Source organism: Gopherus evgoodei, chromosome 5 (assembly GCF_007399415.2).
Source record: "Gopherus evgoodei ecotype Sinaloan lineage chromosome 5, rGopEvg1_v1.p, whole genome shotgun sequence".
Taxonomy (NCBI): domain Eukaryota; kingdom Metazoa; phylum Chordata; order Testudines; family Testudinidae; genus Gopherus; species Gopherus evgoodei.
In genome coordinates this window covers 139,255,542-139,270,136 of record NC_044326.1, presented here as the reverse complement: position 1 = coordinate 139,270,136, position 14,595 = coordinate 139,255,542, and the positions used below count along the sequence as shown (strand labels likewise).

The window sequence follows — 14,595 nt, the reverse complement described above, 5'->3', positions numbered from 1 at the left end:
GACATAATTGTATGCAATAGCATATCCTGAGCATTACATCACTCCAGATATAGTCCTTATAACAGTTCTCCTGGGTACCCAATGTTCAGTCTGAAAGATCATACGGTTTCCAGATATACAGCCAACATTTTTATTTGTTCTTATTAGCCCTACTTCTATCTGACTGAACTGCTGTAAAGATCTCCTCTTCCTCCTGGGTGTTTGCACCATTTAGACCCCATATCCCCACGCATAGTCACTTTTTGGGTGTCCAGCTGGGGACACTTTGGGCCTGATTTCAGAGGCTCTGAATCTGAGTCCTTCCCATGCTGCCAGATAATCCCTAGAGTATGAACAAGGCTCCACCATCCCTGTCTATCCTGGGTCACTGTTTGCATGTCTTCTACATTGTTAAGAATCATAAGCTGCTGGGTGCTTTTTAAAAAAGATCAGCTCTAGAAATTGTTTGGGGAAAGTTCTCTGGCCTATGTTCTACAGGAGGGCATCAAAGATGATTACAGAAGCTACCCTTCTGGCCTTGCAATCTATGAATAAATTTTCCTTCTCTGAGTAGTGTTCAATGGAGGGATTCATTCATTTGGCCCCCCCTTGTATGTCCCTTCAGCTGCCCAATAGTACAGCTGCCATGGCAGATGCTCTGGCTTCATTCTTCACACAGCTCCCAGATATTTCCATCTTCTTTTCTGGATAACTTCAGATATAAGGGGGTGTTGAACTCTGACAAGTGTCGGCACTTGGTATATATTTATTCAGTATAATACCTAATATTGTCCTGGAGCAGTTGCTGTCACAGGCATTTAGATATCATCTGTACCTTTAGTGAATTTCCAGCTTTCATATCCATATGCTAAGATGGAAATACTATTTGTTTTAAAGAGTTGTAGTTTGGGCTGCAAATTGTAGACTTCTGGTGACCAATCACTGTGTAAGCCGATGAATGCAGCTGCCACCTTGCCAGTTTGTGCCATTATTTTCTTCTGGACGGCCCCATGATCTTGTGTTTTACTGACTTGGGCACTGCCAGGCTTCTCATTAGACTTGTTTTTTCATGACTGATTATGAATCCCATCTGTTTTGCAGTACTGGACAGTCTTTCGGTCTTTGCTTGAACTTTGGTTGAGCTGCCACTTAGAGAAGCTATGTCATCAGCAAAATCTAGATTTTACAGTGTATTGCTGTGAGCTATGCAATGACTGTGTTGTATCCTTCTACATTTTGTCTCCCAACAAAGTCAATGGCAATGCCAAACAGTGGAGGTAAAGAGAACCATCATCCTTGGAGACCAGTGTCTGCGTTGAACCATTCACTCAGGCCTGCATTTACTTTCACATGCTGCACCTTGAAAGAAAGCCTCAATACTGTTAACTCTTTTCATTGGCATATCACAATGCTTCAGGATGTTCCAGAGTGAATTGCAATGGTGCCAAGCTCCCACAATTTCAACGGAAGTAAAAGCAGATCTGCAATGAACTCGTTCTTATGTTGGGCACCCAAAAATAGAGACAGCATCCTAAAATCAGTAGCCATTTTAGAACATGTCGACCATGGTGTTTAACTCTTTTAATCTTTCCTTAAAAATCAATGTCTCGGGCATTGCGTGTGTCGCCTTTCTCTGGACTCCTGGTTTGCACTCTTGAATACCAGAGTGCCCCAAAGAGCCAGACGCAATGTTCTAGCTGCACTCTGGCCTGTGCTCTAGAAAGAGTTGTTGTGGCTTATTGATAATTGGAGGATTATTATTTTTCCAACTGCAGCTGCACAAAGGAAGCAAGCAGGGCCGACGCTTCCATTTAGGCGACCTAAGCGGTCGCCTAGGGCACCACAATTTGGAAGGGCGGCAGACTGCTCCAGTGGACCTCCCGCAGGCGTTCTTGCAGACGGTTCGCTGGTCCCGCGGCTCCATTGGAGCATCCACAGGCACGCCTGCGTCAGGTCCACCGGAGCTGCGGGACCGGCGAGCCAGCCCTGCGCCTAGGGCGCCAAAAATCCCCTGGCGCCGCTCCTGGAAGCAATGCCTTTTGTGTACTCCCAACCTGTGAAGTAGTACTGTCCAATAGTACAATGACTTTCTGTGCTATTTTATCACATTGCAAGCTCATATCTAATTACTTACTGTGCATTCTCTCTCCCCTATGTCCTTTTCAGCAGAGCTACTTTGCATGTATATCCCTCTCACCTGCATCTCTGTTTCTGTGTAGTTTCTCCAGATGTCTTAGCTTGTATTTTTTCCAGGGAGAGCTGTGTTATTTCCTTTCCAGATTTCTAACCTCTCTGTCCCTTTGTAGTATTTATGTTCCTTTCAGTACTGGAAACATTAGTCCCCGTGTCCTTCTCACGCATGGATAGGCTCAGCAGAACTCAGTTTTTATTTTTTATTATGATGATGGATAATATCAATGTTTACTTTACAATTTTTTTTTCATTTTTTATCTATTTACATTTTCCCACTTTCACAACTCTATTGTTTTTAAGCATTTTTTTCTATTTGTATCCATATAAATGTTCACAGTTTTGGGAAATTATGTGGGGAGGGGGGATGGTCAGACAATAATTATTTAATGACAGAAGACTCTGTGATTTCAAAAGTTAAAGCTTTATAGCCATCAAAACACAAATTGTTAACATCTCAGGTCCACATATACAAAATAAATACCCATAACTCAAACTCTAATAATTTCTCAAGCAGCACTTTTCATACTTTACCTAACTGTGGGTTTTGATTATTATTGATGGAAATATTTTTTCGTTGGTTTGGGTGTGCAGTGAATCAACGTTTACCGGAGTTTACTAATAAAAATCTAATCCTCCCAAGTCTAAGTCTTGTAGATGTTAAATTAAACCGACGGTGACAGCATTTTGTTTGCAGCTGCTTCCTCTACCCCAAACCCAATAGATTATTTTGCTCATTGAATCATAGAATCATAGAATATAAGGGTTGGAAGGGACCTCAGGAGGTATCTAGTCCAACCCCTTGCTCAAAGCAGCACCAGCACCAACTAAATCATCCCAGCTGGGGTTTTGTCAAGCTGGGCCTTAAAAACCTCTAACGATGGAGATTCCACCACCTCCCTAGGTAACCCATTCCAGTGCTTCACCACTCTCTTAGTGAAAAAGTTTTTTCCTAATATCGCAACACATTTTTACAGCCAGTTCTCTGTGGAGAAAGCCACAGGAAGGGGCCAGAGGCGTTGGAACGCTTGACACTCCTGGGTTTTGTGAAAACTTCCTTATTCCATGGAATTTAAATAGCACTAAGCTTCCCCCTGTTGATTACCTTCACAATCAACACCTTTCTCATGAGGAGAATGAGGATCAGGGTGACTTCCTCTCTGATTAGATTCTGTGCTCTCTGGAACATGCAGTTCTGCTCTGTGTACCTGAGGAATCTCTTTGATTCATGTGCCCAAGATCAGTTTCATCCTGTTCCCTCCACTAAATAAAGAAATTGTTGTCCCTAGGAAGCGTGGAGGCAGAATTTCTCAGTCATGACATATTTTGACCTCTCAAAGTGGCAATAGGATGTCCATTATAGATACCATTTTAATGAGTTGGATTCATAGCTTCCAAGGCCAGAAGAGACCATAGTGATTATCTAGCCTGACCTCCTGTGTAACACAGGCCAGAGAACTTTCCCAAAAGATGAGCGTTTGGAAGAAAAAAGGATTGTCCCTTGGCCCTCAGGTCGGTATGCAGAGCGGGCAAGCTAAGACAGTGCCAGGTGTCCTGCCATCTTGCATAGCTGCCCAGAGGCTGGGCCCAATAGCTGGCAGCAATGTGAGCTGAGCACTACGGTTGTGTGAGGCTAGATCAGGCTAGTCTTTCCAAATAAAACAGAGACGGAGCTGTTAGTCGTCGCTCCAGTGATGAAACAAAGCCAGAATGAAGAAGCAAGAAAGATGCAATCACTGGACCTGAATTTCCTCTCACTCACACCTGCATAGCACTCATTTTGCAGCAGCGAAGTGACACCTGTGTAAGTGAGACCAGAATGGGACCCCATAGTGTTCACCACACTGTATCCATGGTAACCTGCAGTTCAGCTTTTCACTTAGTAACATAGAGGAAGGTGACAACTTTATATCCTCTTTACAGTTTAGTGTTTTGGCTGTTTATAATAAAGGACAGGACTGGCTGATTTTGGGGCAACTCCACGCCAGCAAATCCCCTCCACATCTCTTGTTACTGCTCCGAGATTGACTCCACTAACGTAGAGCACCAAAGAGCACTTTCCATCCTGATATCCTCACTAGCTGTCCGGCCCGGCGAGGTGCTGACTGCCCTCAGCGTCCGTTGACTTCAGTGAGAAGTGAAGATGCCCAGGATTTCACTGGATTGGGCTCTCTCTCATGATCTGTGAACTAGACCTCCTAAGCTCCCATCCCAACAACCTAACCAGGTGGTACAGATCTCATCAGCCCTCTCACCAGGAGGAGTGAGGGCCCTGGTTCAGCAAGATACTAGATCATGTGCCTAACTTTAAGCTCATGACTAGACCTACTGAAGATGACCTTGCTGACCTGGGACACTGGAAAATATCTCTGGTATTTTGTGGCCCCTGCAGTGCTCAAGATTACCAAGAGCCTTGGGACCTTGAAATTAGTGATGCCAATGGGTTAGTAATTGTGCATCTCGACATATAGCAACCAAACTGCTTTGATACTTACACCCTTTTCTTTCAAAATGGCTGGTTGACATCATGCTAGTAACTCTGGGGTGCAAGTCCTTGCATCTTTTGGCAGGTTTTTAAAAATGACTAGGGAAAAGACAGATGTGTCTTGGAGAAGGTTGTGTGTCAGCTACAGCTGGAGGGATCACGGGGAGACTACATTTTAGGGGCTAGAACTTGCTGAATGACCTTCTGTAAAGAGGAGGGAAGGTTTAAGTGTGTGTCATAAGGAGACACCAAACCAGCTAGGAAGAAATGTCTCAGGGAAGTAGAGGCTGGATGAACCGGGTACCCTAAGGTGCATCTCCCATTGTGTACAAGTGATTTGGAGCCTGAAGCTGATTTCAGCCTGCTGTAAATCAGTCCATATCCCATGGCAGTCAGGAGGGGCTGTGCACCTGCTGCCACTACTGCACCCCTTGTGGAGAGAAACTCACTCCCTGCCCTCTGTCATAGTCCGCCTCCCACCCCATCCTAGATGCCATGTGTACCGGGGGCGCAGGTACAGAATAACCTGTGTGCTCCCTCTGAGTGCAGGGCTGGGGTCCTGACCGGTTCTTACCTGGGTTGTGCAAGGGGGAGAGGAAAGACCCCTTAATCCCTCCCCCCTAGCTACATGCTAGAATAGCCACATTTTTGGGAGTTGATCCTTAGCATTCAGCATAAATTTGCTGTTTTGTGTATTCAACAAGAGTTTCTTGCTTTCCTAATACCAGTGTGGTTTGGTTCGGTAGATCTCGTCCATGGCTTTCCCATCACTTCAGATTCAGTTATTAGTGTGTCATAGACTCAGAGACTTTAAGGCCAGAAGGGGCGACCGTGATCATCTAATCTGACCTTTTGTATGTTGCAGGCCACAGAATCGCACCCACCCACTCTTGTAATAGGCCCCTGCCTCTGGCTGAGTTAGTGAAGTCCTCAAATCTTGATTTAAAGACTGTCTGTAGAGCTCCCTGTGATCTCACCTTATCTGTGTAACATACCGTAGTGAGGAAATGCAATGTGGACATAAGGACGATGGGCTCTCGATAACACACTATGGTTGATAATAGTTATAAAAGGAGTGATGGGATTCCAGTCCATTCTGGGCATCTACAAATCTCAGGAGCAGTGTAAAGTATCCACCACTGCCAGCTTAAATCTGGCCCCCTTGGACCGAAGCCCAACCCATGCTGCTGCCTTCCAAGCCAGGTCCCACCGGTCGCACAACAGCCATATTCCAGCAAGCCAGTGACACTTTCTGTGGTTACCATTTGTCATTCCTCCACCTACAAGCATGTTACTGTCTCCCTTCCTAAAGGCAAAGATTAGCTGAACAAAAGCATCCTCCGCAGCCAGCAGCTCTGTTTCAGCACCATTTACCTCTACTGAGCTTTTTAAGAGGGAAAGAGAAAGGACCTTTCATTTAAGGGACAAGCCGTTCTGTCACAAACTGACATTCACTAGAGCTGGTTTTATTAACTCTGCTCTGGAACACAGGTAGTGCACTGCTGGAACCGTCATTCATCTGTAACACATTTCACAGCCTGAGCAGTTTCTGGGCTGCCTGCTTACCCTGCTTTGGACTCGGCAGCTGTGTCTGTGACACACACACAATGGTTTTCAAAGCAGCGATCTGTTTCAACCAGTCTGCTTCCCACCAACGCAACTTGGAGCCCAATTCAAAAGCTGAGAGTCAAGGGAAATTTTTGCATGGACAAGGATCAGGCCCCGAACTCCAACCCTAGATATAAAGGTTGTCACAAATACAAAAGTTGTTGGGTTTACTGGTTTGTTCTTTGAATTTCATCAAGCACTTTGTTTCTGTAAAATAAACCTTTCTAAAGGTCTGGAACCCAGAAAAGAACAGCTGCCAGATTTTGATCTGTATGGTGACAGAGCACAGAGAGCCAGCCACTGACCCAGCATGCTGGTCACTGAGGGTGTTCTACACTGCAGTGTAAACCCAGGGGTTGAACTCAGGCTCAAGCCTAATCCCCCCTTCCACCAACACATAAATTGTGCTAACCCAGGGCTCATACCTAGGGTCTCAGACCACACAGGGGTGGAGGGTCCAAGCTCAAGTCAAACTGAGGTCCAGGGTTCAAGTCCTGTTGCTGTGCAGTGTAGATACAACCCCACTGGACACATGCTCTGGGAGTCTGCCAGAAGTATCCAATGGGCCAATTTTCTTTGTCCTCTGGATGGTTGATTTTCCCATTTTGCCCCACAAGCACAGGGCTAGCGCAGCCCCATTTTGGGAGGGTGCTAGGAAGTCTGGTTAGACTCAGGCCTGCAAAATGCAGTGTAGATGCCGGAGTCCCAGTTTGGGACTCAGGGTACAATAGTTCCTAACCTGGGGTTACAGATGCGTGTAGATGCTCAAGCCCTAGGCTGACAAACTCGACTTGAGTTCTATCAACCCTGCTCTTATGCTGTAGCGTAGTGGTAGTTAGGCACTAACTATCCCCTCCACAGAATCCCAGAGAAGATCGTTCAGAAGAGGGCGTGTGCAAAGGGACGGAGCAAGGGCTAGTGAAACTCAGGGGAAGCCAGGTCTCTGGCTGGTGAGATCGCTTCCTCTTCCTCTCCTTCTCCCTGAAGGAAGTGCTGAGGACTGAAGGACACTGCAAGTGGAAATGCCACACGGGGATTGTGCAGCGGTGTGGTGGAGATCACATCAAAACAAACTCACAGAGGTGCTGACAATCAAGAGACATCCGAGACTGTTTTGGAGGGGACCGAGGGTGGCTGCCCTGTTACAGGCTCTATGTGTGATATTTTATGCAAATTCTTTAATGAGTTAATTTTCATTTTTTAAAATAATTTATATATAACCATACATTTCAGTGTAATAAATGTGCAGGTTTAGTGCTCTTGAAAGGCCAGTTTAATAGCCTTGGTCAATGAAGTCCTGGTTTAAAAGCTGGACAAGCTGCCTACATACGTTGCCTCACCACCAGGCATGAGCTATGGTCTGGAGGCTTTGGGGACTTCCTCTCTAGGGGTAACAGTCTCCATGGCCCATGCAGTTTTTGGCCTCTCTGCTGAGTCTGAAGGCTTGTCTACATTACCCGCTGGATCGACAGCCAGCGATTGATCCAGCGGGGTCAATTTATCACGTCTAGTCGCGATAAATCAACCGCAGAGCGCTCTCCCATCGACTCTGGTACTCCACCAGGGCGAGAGGCAGAGTCGATGGGAGAGCGTCAGCCACTGACTTACCGCAGTGAAGACACTGCGGTGAGTAGGTCTAAGTACGTCGACTTCCGCTACGTTATTCACGTAGCTTAAGTTGCGTAACTTAGATCGATCCTCCCACACTCCAGTGAAGACCAGGCCTGACAGTGCAAAGTGTGAAGCTGAGTTTGTGCTGTGAGAGCTGGAACTGACACCCACAAACTGATCCCAGATAGGGGCCATCAGGCCTCTGTTGGACAGGAGCTTGTAGTGGCCCACAGGTGAAAGGCTCTGTAGCAATGCACTGTAGTGCCCATGTCACTCCTTTGAGAATGAGGCTTGCTGCCTGGAAAGAGGCATTTATCAAATCAAGTTCTGATCTTTCCTGGAGCCTGCACAGACAGAACCGTCCACTCCCTGGCACAAGGGCAAAATCTCCCACCTCTCAGTCTTCTACCATCAACTTCCCCACCCACTTCTTACAGAGACTGTTCCCATTAACCAAAATGACAGCAACAAAACCACAACAACAATACAAATACTAACACAACTTCCCAGCTCACTTCTACGTTCCATGTTTGGCAATATAAATTCATTCCAACAGTTACAGTTACACCAGGGTTTTCACCCTAACTTAAGAGGGTGTCATATTTATGGTGCTGTCCAGGGGCACAGAAACACTGGCTGCAGTCAGTTGGAGCGGTGAGACTAGATCCCTTGGTCTCCTGGCTCCCAACCCAGGGCATGCACCCCTAGGTGCTGGCTGGCTGGGATGGGGGCTCTGCCCTCTCTCCTACAGCAGATCTGATTGTGCTAGAGCTTGGGCACTGGAAGGGGAGAGTGATGATCAATAGAAAGCAAAGCAGGCCAGTTTGGTCTTGGGGTGTGGTGGTGCCCAGCCTCCTTTGGTTTGCACTGAGCGGGGGGAGAGGGTGGATGGGCAGGTGCAAGGGGCCATACCTCTGTTCAAGGATTGCACTGGAGATCACCAGCACAGCTCCTTACTAATCCTCCCGTAGGCGTTAGCTGCCTGAGAGAAGAATTATCTTTTTCTCCTGCCCCAAAGTACCCAATCCTTTCTCAGCTCAGTCCCAGAGTGGTCCAGAACCAGTGCAAGATAACAGCCCCCTATATCAGCATTATACATGGCCCTGGTGACAGAACCTCTCTGACCTCTCCTCTCCTGCATGGTCCTGGGGAGCTGTTGGACTGTTTTTCACCACCTCCTCCATATAGGACAGCAGTGGGGAGTGTGCCTGTGGACCTGACTGGACAGCCTTTCATGCCCACTTTGCACTCGGAGGTGTAAATAACTCGGCAGGTGGCTGAGCAGTGGAGAAGCGAGACCTGGGGGGTTCATTTATTCCACACATGCTTGGTGTGTGCATGGAGCCAAGCGTGTAAAAGGAACAGGCTGCATCCTCTCTCATTCCACATGAAGCTGGGGCGCTCTGCTATCAGACGAAGAAAAACTCCGGAAAGCTCCCCATGTACAAGGCTAACTTTTTGTCTGAAGTGTTACTGCATTTGTGCTGTTAGCCTTGGGCGATCGATCCACACATTCCGAAGTTCACCTGATTGTCTCTCCCCTTTATCTGCCTGTGCCAGCTGTGTACTTCCTGTGTCTGTGTCTCACAGCTCTCTGAAGCTCTGCCTAGCACGGCCTTCTAATCAGGCGAGATGGCCTGCTTTGCAGCAGGGCTGTTAGGGAAGATGTTATCCACCGCTTCCCAGCAGCTTCTTGCAAAGCAGAGCAAAGGCAAGGAATTTGTATTAACATTTTTGCACCAAGTTAAGAGGAAAGTAACGAGTGTGGTATTACACAGAGATAAAACAATGCACCTCTGTCAAGAGAAGAATATGCCCTTTCTTCCTTGTGTGTGCAGAGGGGATGGAATAGACATAGTATCAGGGTTGGGAGGGACCTCAGGAGGTCATATAGTCCAACCCCCTGCTCAAAACTGGACCAATCCCCAGACAGATTTTTGCCCCAGATCCCTAACTGGCCCCCTCAAGGATTGAACTCACAACCCGTTCTGTTGCTGTTGCAATAGACATACGTTAAATCTGTGCTCTTTGGCACCTCTGCAATCATAGTCTCTTAAACCTTCCAAATTCCCAAGAAAAATGGCAGGAATGCTGTGGGAATAAAACCTCCTGTAATCTCTGTCTAGTCACAGAGTTGACTCTTTATAAACAGCCTCTAGGGGCTATCAATCATGCTGAAAAAGCCCAAGTGCTGAAAGGGTTTGAGTTATTTTTGATGGGTGCTAACATTGCAGGAGTGTATATCAATAGATGCCTGACATTGATGTGGCTTTATCATTGGCAGAGAGGCAACAAAAAGTGTAAATGAATTAGCTTTCCCCTCCGTCATAGACTTTTCTCCATAGCAAAACGCCATGTCCTTTGCTTCCAAGATGAGCGCCAACTGTCCATGCTCTGGTTTGGGAAGCAGATGAACAGACAAACACAGAAATAGGTCCAGTGGCGTTTTATTGGTGGACCCCAGCATCCCGCTTTCCACCGTAAGAGCCCCCAAACCAGTCTTTGCTGCTGCTGTTCTTCGGGCACGTGGTATCCTGAAAGGGGGAACATCCATGTGGACATTACTTCTGGGTAAGCAGAAACTAGACCACATCGCAAGGGCGAACACACGATTTTTGAGCCACATTAAAATCCTGGTTAAATGTGGATTTAAAAACAAAATGGTCAATAAAAGGTCTCTGTTTATCCAGGATATTGTTCCGATATTCATTTTGGGTTCCCAGCTCCAGAGTTTGATAAATCAATATTTTTTTCCCTTCCCTTGTGAAAAAAAGAAAGGAAAATAATCCCTGTGTTTGCCATAAGCTGGGCATGAGACATACATTATCTTAATGATCCCTGCGACCCAATCTTGGGATTTGAGTCTGTTCAGTTACCTTCCCCACTGCCTTACTGCTGTATTCACAAACAAACCCAAGCAAAGAGAAAGGAGGTTGTGTTTCAGGTTGTGGCTGCATTAATGCAGAACTCCATTCTGGATAGTTTTAGTCCTAATACCCTTCATTAGCTATCGGTCCCTTGTGCCAGTGCTTGGGAAGTGGATACAGGAGTCTATCAAAGGGTCTCAGACAACCTGGCCTTTTTTCAGTATTGATTAGCTGACGTGCAGCGTGTGACTGATTATTTTTCTGTTGTGTCTCCAGCACAGCGACACAGTTCACGACCTGCTCCTGGATGTTATCACGTGGGTCGGCATTCTGCTGTCACTCGTCTGCCTCCTGATCTGCATCTTCACCTTTTGCTTTTTCCGCGGGCTCCAGAGTGACAGGAACACAATTCACAAAAACTTGTGCATCAGCCTCTTTGTGGCCGAGCTCCTCTTCCTCATCGGGATCAATCGAACAGATCAGCCAGTAAGATATTTGGCATAGAAATATGGAAACATCTCCTCCCACCTTCCAATGGAGTTAGCTGGGCCTGATCCTGGAGAAATATGAATGTGGATACACCCTACACTCATGCTCATCCTATTGCAGGATTGGGGTCCTGTTTGGTAACCAAGGGCGAAATCCTAGTCCCTTATGCTCAGTGGCAAAATCCCCATTGACATCAGTGGGGCCAAGATTTTGGCCCAGATGTCTGTTTAAAACGTATACACCAAAGGTGTGTGTTGTTTCATGTTTCCCCAGCAACAACACAGTAATTCTCAAGAAGATGCTTTCTATTGTAAGCCCTCCTTTCTGATCTAAAGCTTATTGAAGTCAATAGGAAACTTTCCGTTTACTTCTGTAGGCTTCCGATCACGCCCATATGATTTCCTGAACAAATTGTCCTTGGGGGCTGAAATTCCTACTGTTTGTTCTCCGCTTGAATGTTTCTGAGTGCGTTAAACTCCATCTGGCTGTGTTTGAGAAAACCTCAACTTGAGCAAAAAAAAAAAAAAAAATCCAAAGGGAAAAAAGGCATTTTTCACAAGACTATTTCAGGTGCTCTGTCTGGGCTCACATACATCGAAATGGCTCTTTTTAAAGAAAAAGCCTTCAAACTTGGTGAAGACTAAGGATTAGCACCTTTGACATCTGTGAAGCAATTTGGTTTACAAATCTCTTGGTTCTAAGCTTTGAAATGAACAAATTCTGACGTTCAGTCTGCTGTATTCTACTGACTAAAAAATGCCTGTGACACACTAGATAGCAGGGGAAGCATACACCATATACAAGCAGTCACCTGTGTGGAGCCCTGCAGACTGACAGAAATATTACTGTAGTGATTACACATTCGCCATTTTCATCCCCGCAGTCCCATTCAGGATGGCATCTTCATCAGAATGGCTAAGCCTACGTGACAGTGATGTTCCAATAGCTGCTCCTGATGCTCAATCCTCCTGGTTGCTGGGCTCCCCATGTTGTGTGCACTGCCCTCGGCTGCCATTGAAGTCAGTGGGTGTGGAGGGTGCTCAACACCCATCAGGATGGCTCAGCACCTTGCATGATGATTGAGTTCTAAGAACATCTACTGGAACCTCAACTCCCTTATTGACTGTGCCATCGTTCAGAGAAATACACAGAGGAACAGATCCTGTCCTCCCTCCATAGGCAGCTAAGGCCTGATATGTAGCAGAAATGATGCATTCCTGCGGAAGCCAGACCCAGGAAGAGCGAACTGGGGATGCTTTAGCCCCTGTGCTCTGGAGCTCTGTACTGCAGCGGCTCTCTTCTTTGCACCAAAGAAGAGAGGGCATTGCTGGCAGGAAGGGCAGGGGTGCGGCTGTGGGTTCCCGACGGGAAGGGAAGTGGTGGGGCTGTAGGTTCATGACAGGAGGGGTGGAGCCATAAGTTCCCTACAGGAAGGGCAGAGTTGTGGGTTGGTGGCAGGAAGGGGTCAGGGACGTGGGTTGCCAGCAGGAAGGACAAGGGGTGGGTCGGTGTGTTGGTGGCAGGAAGGGCAGGGGGCAGGGCTATGGGTTGGTGGCCAGGGGCAGGGCTGTGAGTTGCTGGCAGGAAAGGCAGGGGGCGGGGCTGTGGGTTGGTGGCAGGAAGGGCAGGGGGCAGGGCTGTGGGTTGGGGGCAGGAAGGGCAGGGGGTGGGGCTGTGGGTTGCTGGCAGGAAGGACAAGGGGAGGGGTTGTGGATTGGTGGCAGTAAGGGGTCAGGACTGTGGATTACCAGCAGGAAGAGCAGGGGTTTGGGCTGTGGGTTGGTGGCAGGAAGGGGTCAGGGCCGTGGATTGCTGATAGGAAGGGCAGGGGTTGGGGCTGTGGGTTCCCAACAGCCCATGAAGTTTTACTCCAGTCCATGCAAGGCCCAGGGAAGTGATCTTTGTGCCGCATACTCCACAGAGGCTGGACTTGAGATTCACACCCACACGCCATGTGCCAGCAGCAAAGCTGGAGTACAGTATTTCTCTGGCTATTATGGACTATATCAATAGTTGCTGCCCTTACGCACCTGCTAAGCAGAGAATTTTAATCACTTACCAAAGCCTAGCTCTTACACAGCACTTTTCATCAGCAGATCTCAGAGCGCTTTACAGATCTCCGCACACCAAAATCTGGGACGGTCAGGCCCGATGGCAGCTGAACCAAAAGCCCTAACCGGTTCAGTCACCTGCCGTGCTTCCCAAAGCTCTGCTGCTGGTGTGGCCAGTGGGAGAGGCAGGTTTTCCTTTCACTCCTCCAGAACCATCCATTAGCGTATAAAAGGGGAGGGCCTGACCTTACTCTTTTGATCAGTGGCAAAATGAACATTTACCTTGATGGGATCAAGGCTGCCCTGACACTAGGCTTTTCCAAGGTGCCTAAGGGAGTTAGGTGTCCAACTCCTATTGACCTTTAACATGGTTTGGGTGCCTTATTCCGTTAGGTTCCTTGGAAGGCCCAGCACAAATCATGTGTCAGTGCCCTTATTGAAGAAGCATTTCAGTAATTCCATCTCCTTGTGAAATAGACAAATAGCATGTGCTTTGTGGTTTTAAATTCCATGTAGAAATGGTGTGCTCCTTTGCAAAAGCATCCCCGCCCCTTGGTGAGTGTCTCTAGAAATATGCTTTGCCAAGGTTCCAGTCTTCATTTTCCCCAAACAGCCACTGCATATACTCCATATTCAAAGCCAGGAGATCCTTCCCTAACGTAGGGGCACTCCTTCAGTCCTGGCTAGTGTATTCTCATTGTTACTGACACCTTTTTCACTAGCAACCTGTTGCAGCAGGGAGTTTTCACCTTTTCACCATTTTTTTAGTGGTATACCAACATGTTCACTCTCTTTGTAGGAGCATGGGCTGCCTCTAGCACATGGCCGGGTAAAATACAATAGAAATCCTGGGCTAGAGCCCCATGGCGCTGGGGAGAAACTGGAGATAGCAGAGATCACTGAGGTTATGTTGTCCATCCCCTTGTCAGCGCAGGCTTGTTCCCAGCACTGTGTTTGTTCAGGGCCAGTTGGATCTCAGTGGATGTGTGTGAAATAAGCTCTTGCACTGGAATCTGTATTTTCACATTCCTCTTTCCTGACTTTTTTTTTTAAATTCCCTTATCTCATCCCCTCACTAAAAGTACTGAGCAATGAAGCCCGCAGCATATACCCGGCCCTGCTGACAGCACCCAAGAGCATTTGCATGGGTTGTCAACATCTGGAAACTTGCCCACACAACAATATTCAACAGAGGCATCAGAAATAGAAGCATGGTCTTTATGATTCCTCAACACAAGCCCCTGATGTATTGAGGCAGTAAGCCATGGAATCCAAACACATGCATATATGTGTGTGTGTTTTTGTGTAAATAATG

The 14,595-nt window shown here is 47.2% G+C and overlaps 1 protein-coding gene across 20 annotated transcripts in view; it reads left to right on the top strand.

Annotated features, from left to right (window-relative positions):
* ADGRL3 (adhesion G protein-coupled receptor L3) overlaps positions 1 to 14,595 on the top strand; it is an 817,914-nt gene that overhangs the window by 712,126 nt on the left and 91,193 nt on the right. For all 20 annotated transcript variants that reach the window (XM_030565478.1, XM_030565475.1, XM_030565466.1 and 17 more), the window contains one exon: positions 11,017 to 11,226. In XM_030565478.1, the coding sequence (XP_030421338.1) occupies positions 11,017 to 11,226 (210 nt within the window). The remainder of the gene's footprint in view (positions 1 to 11,016; positions 11,227 to 14,595) is intronic.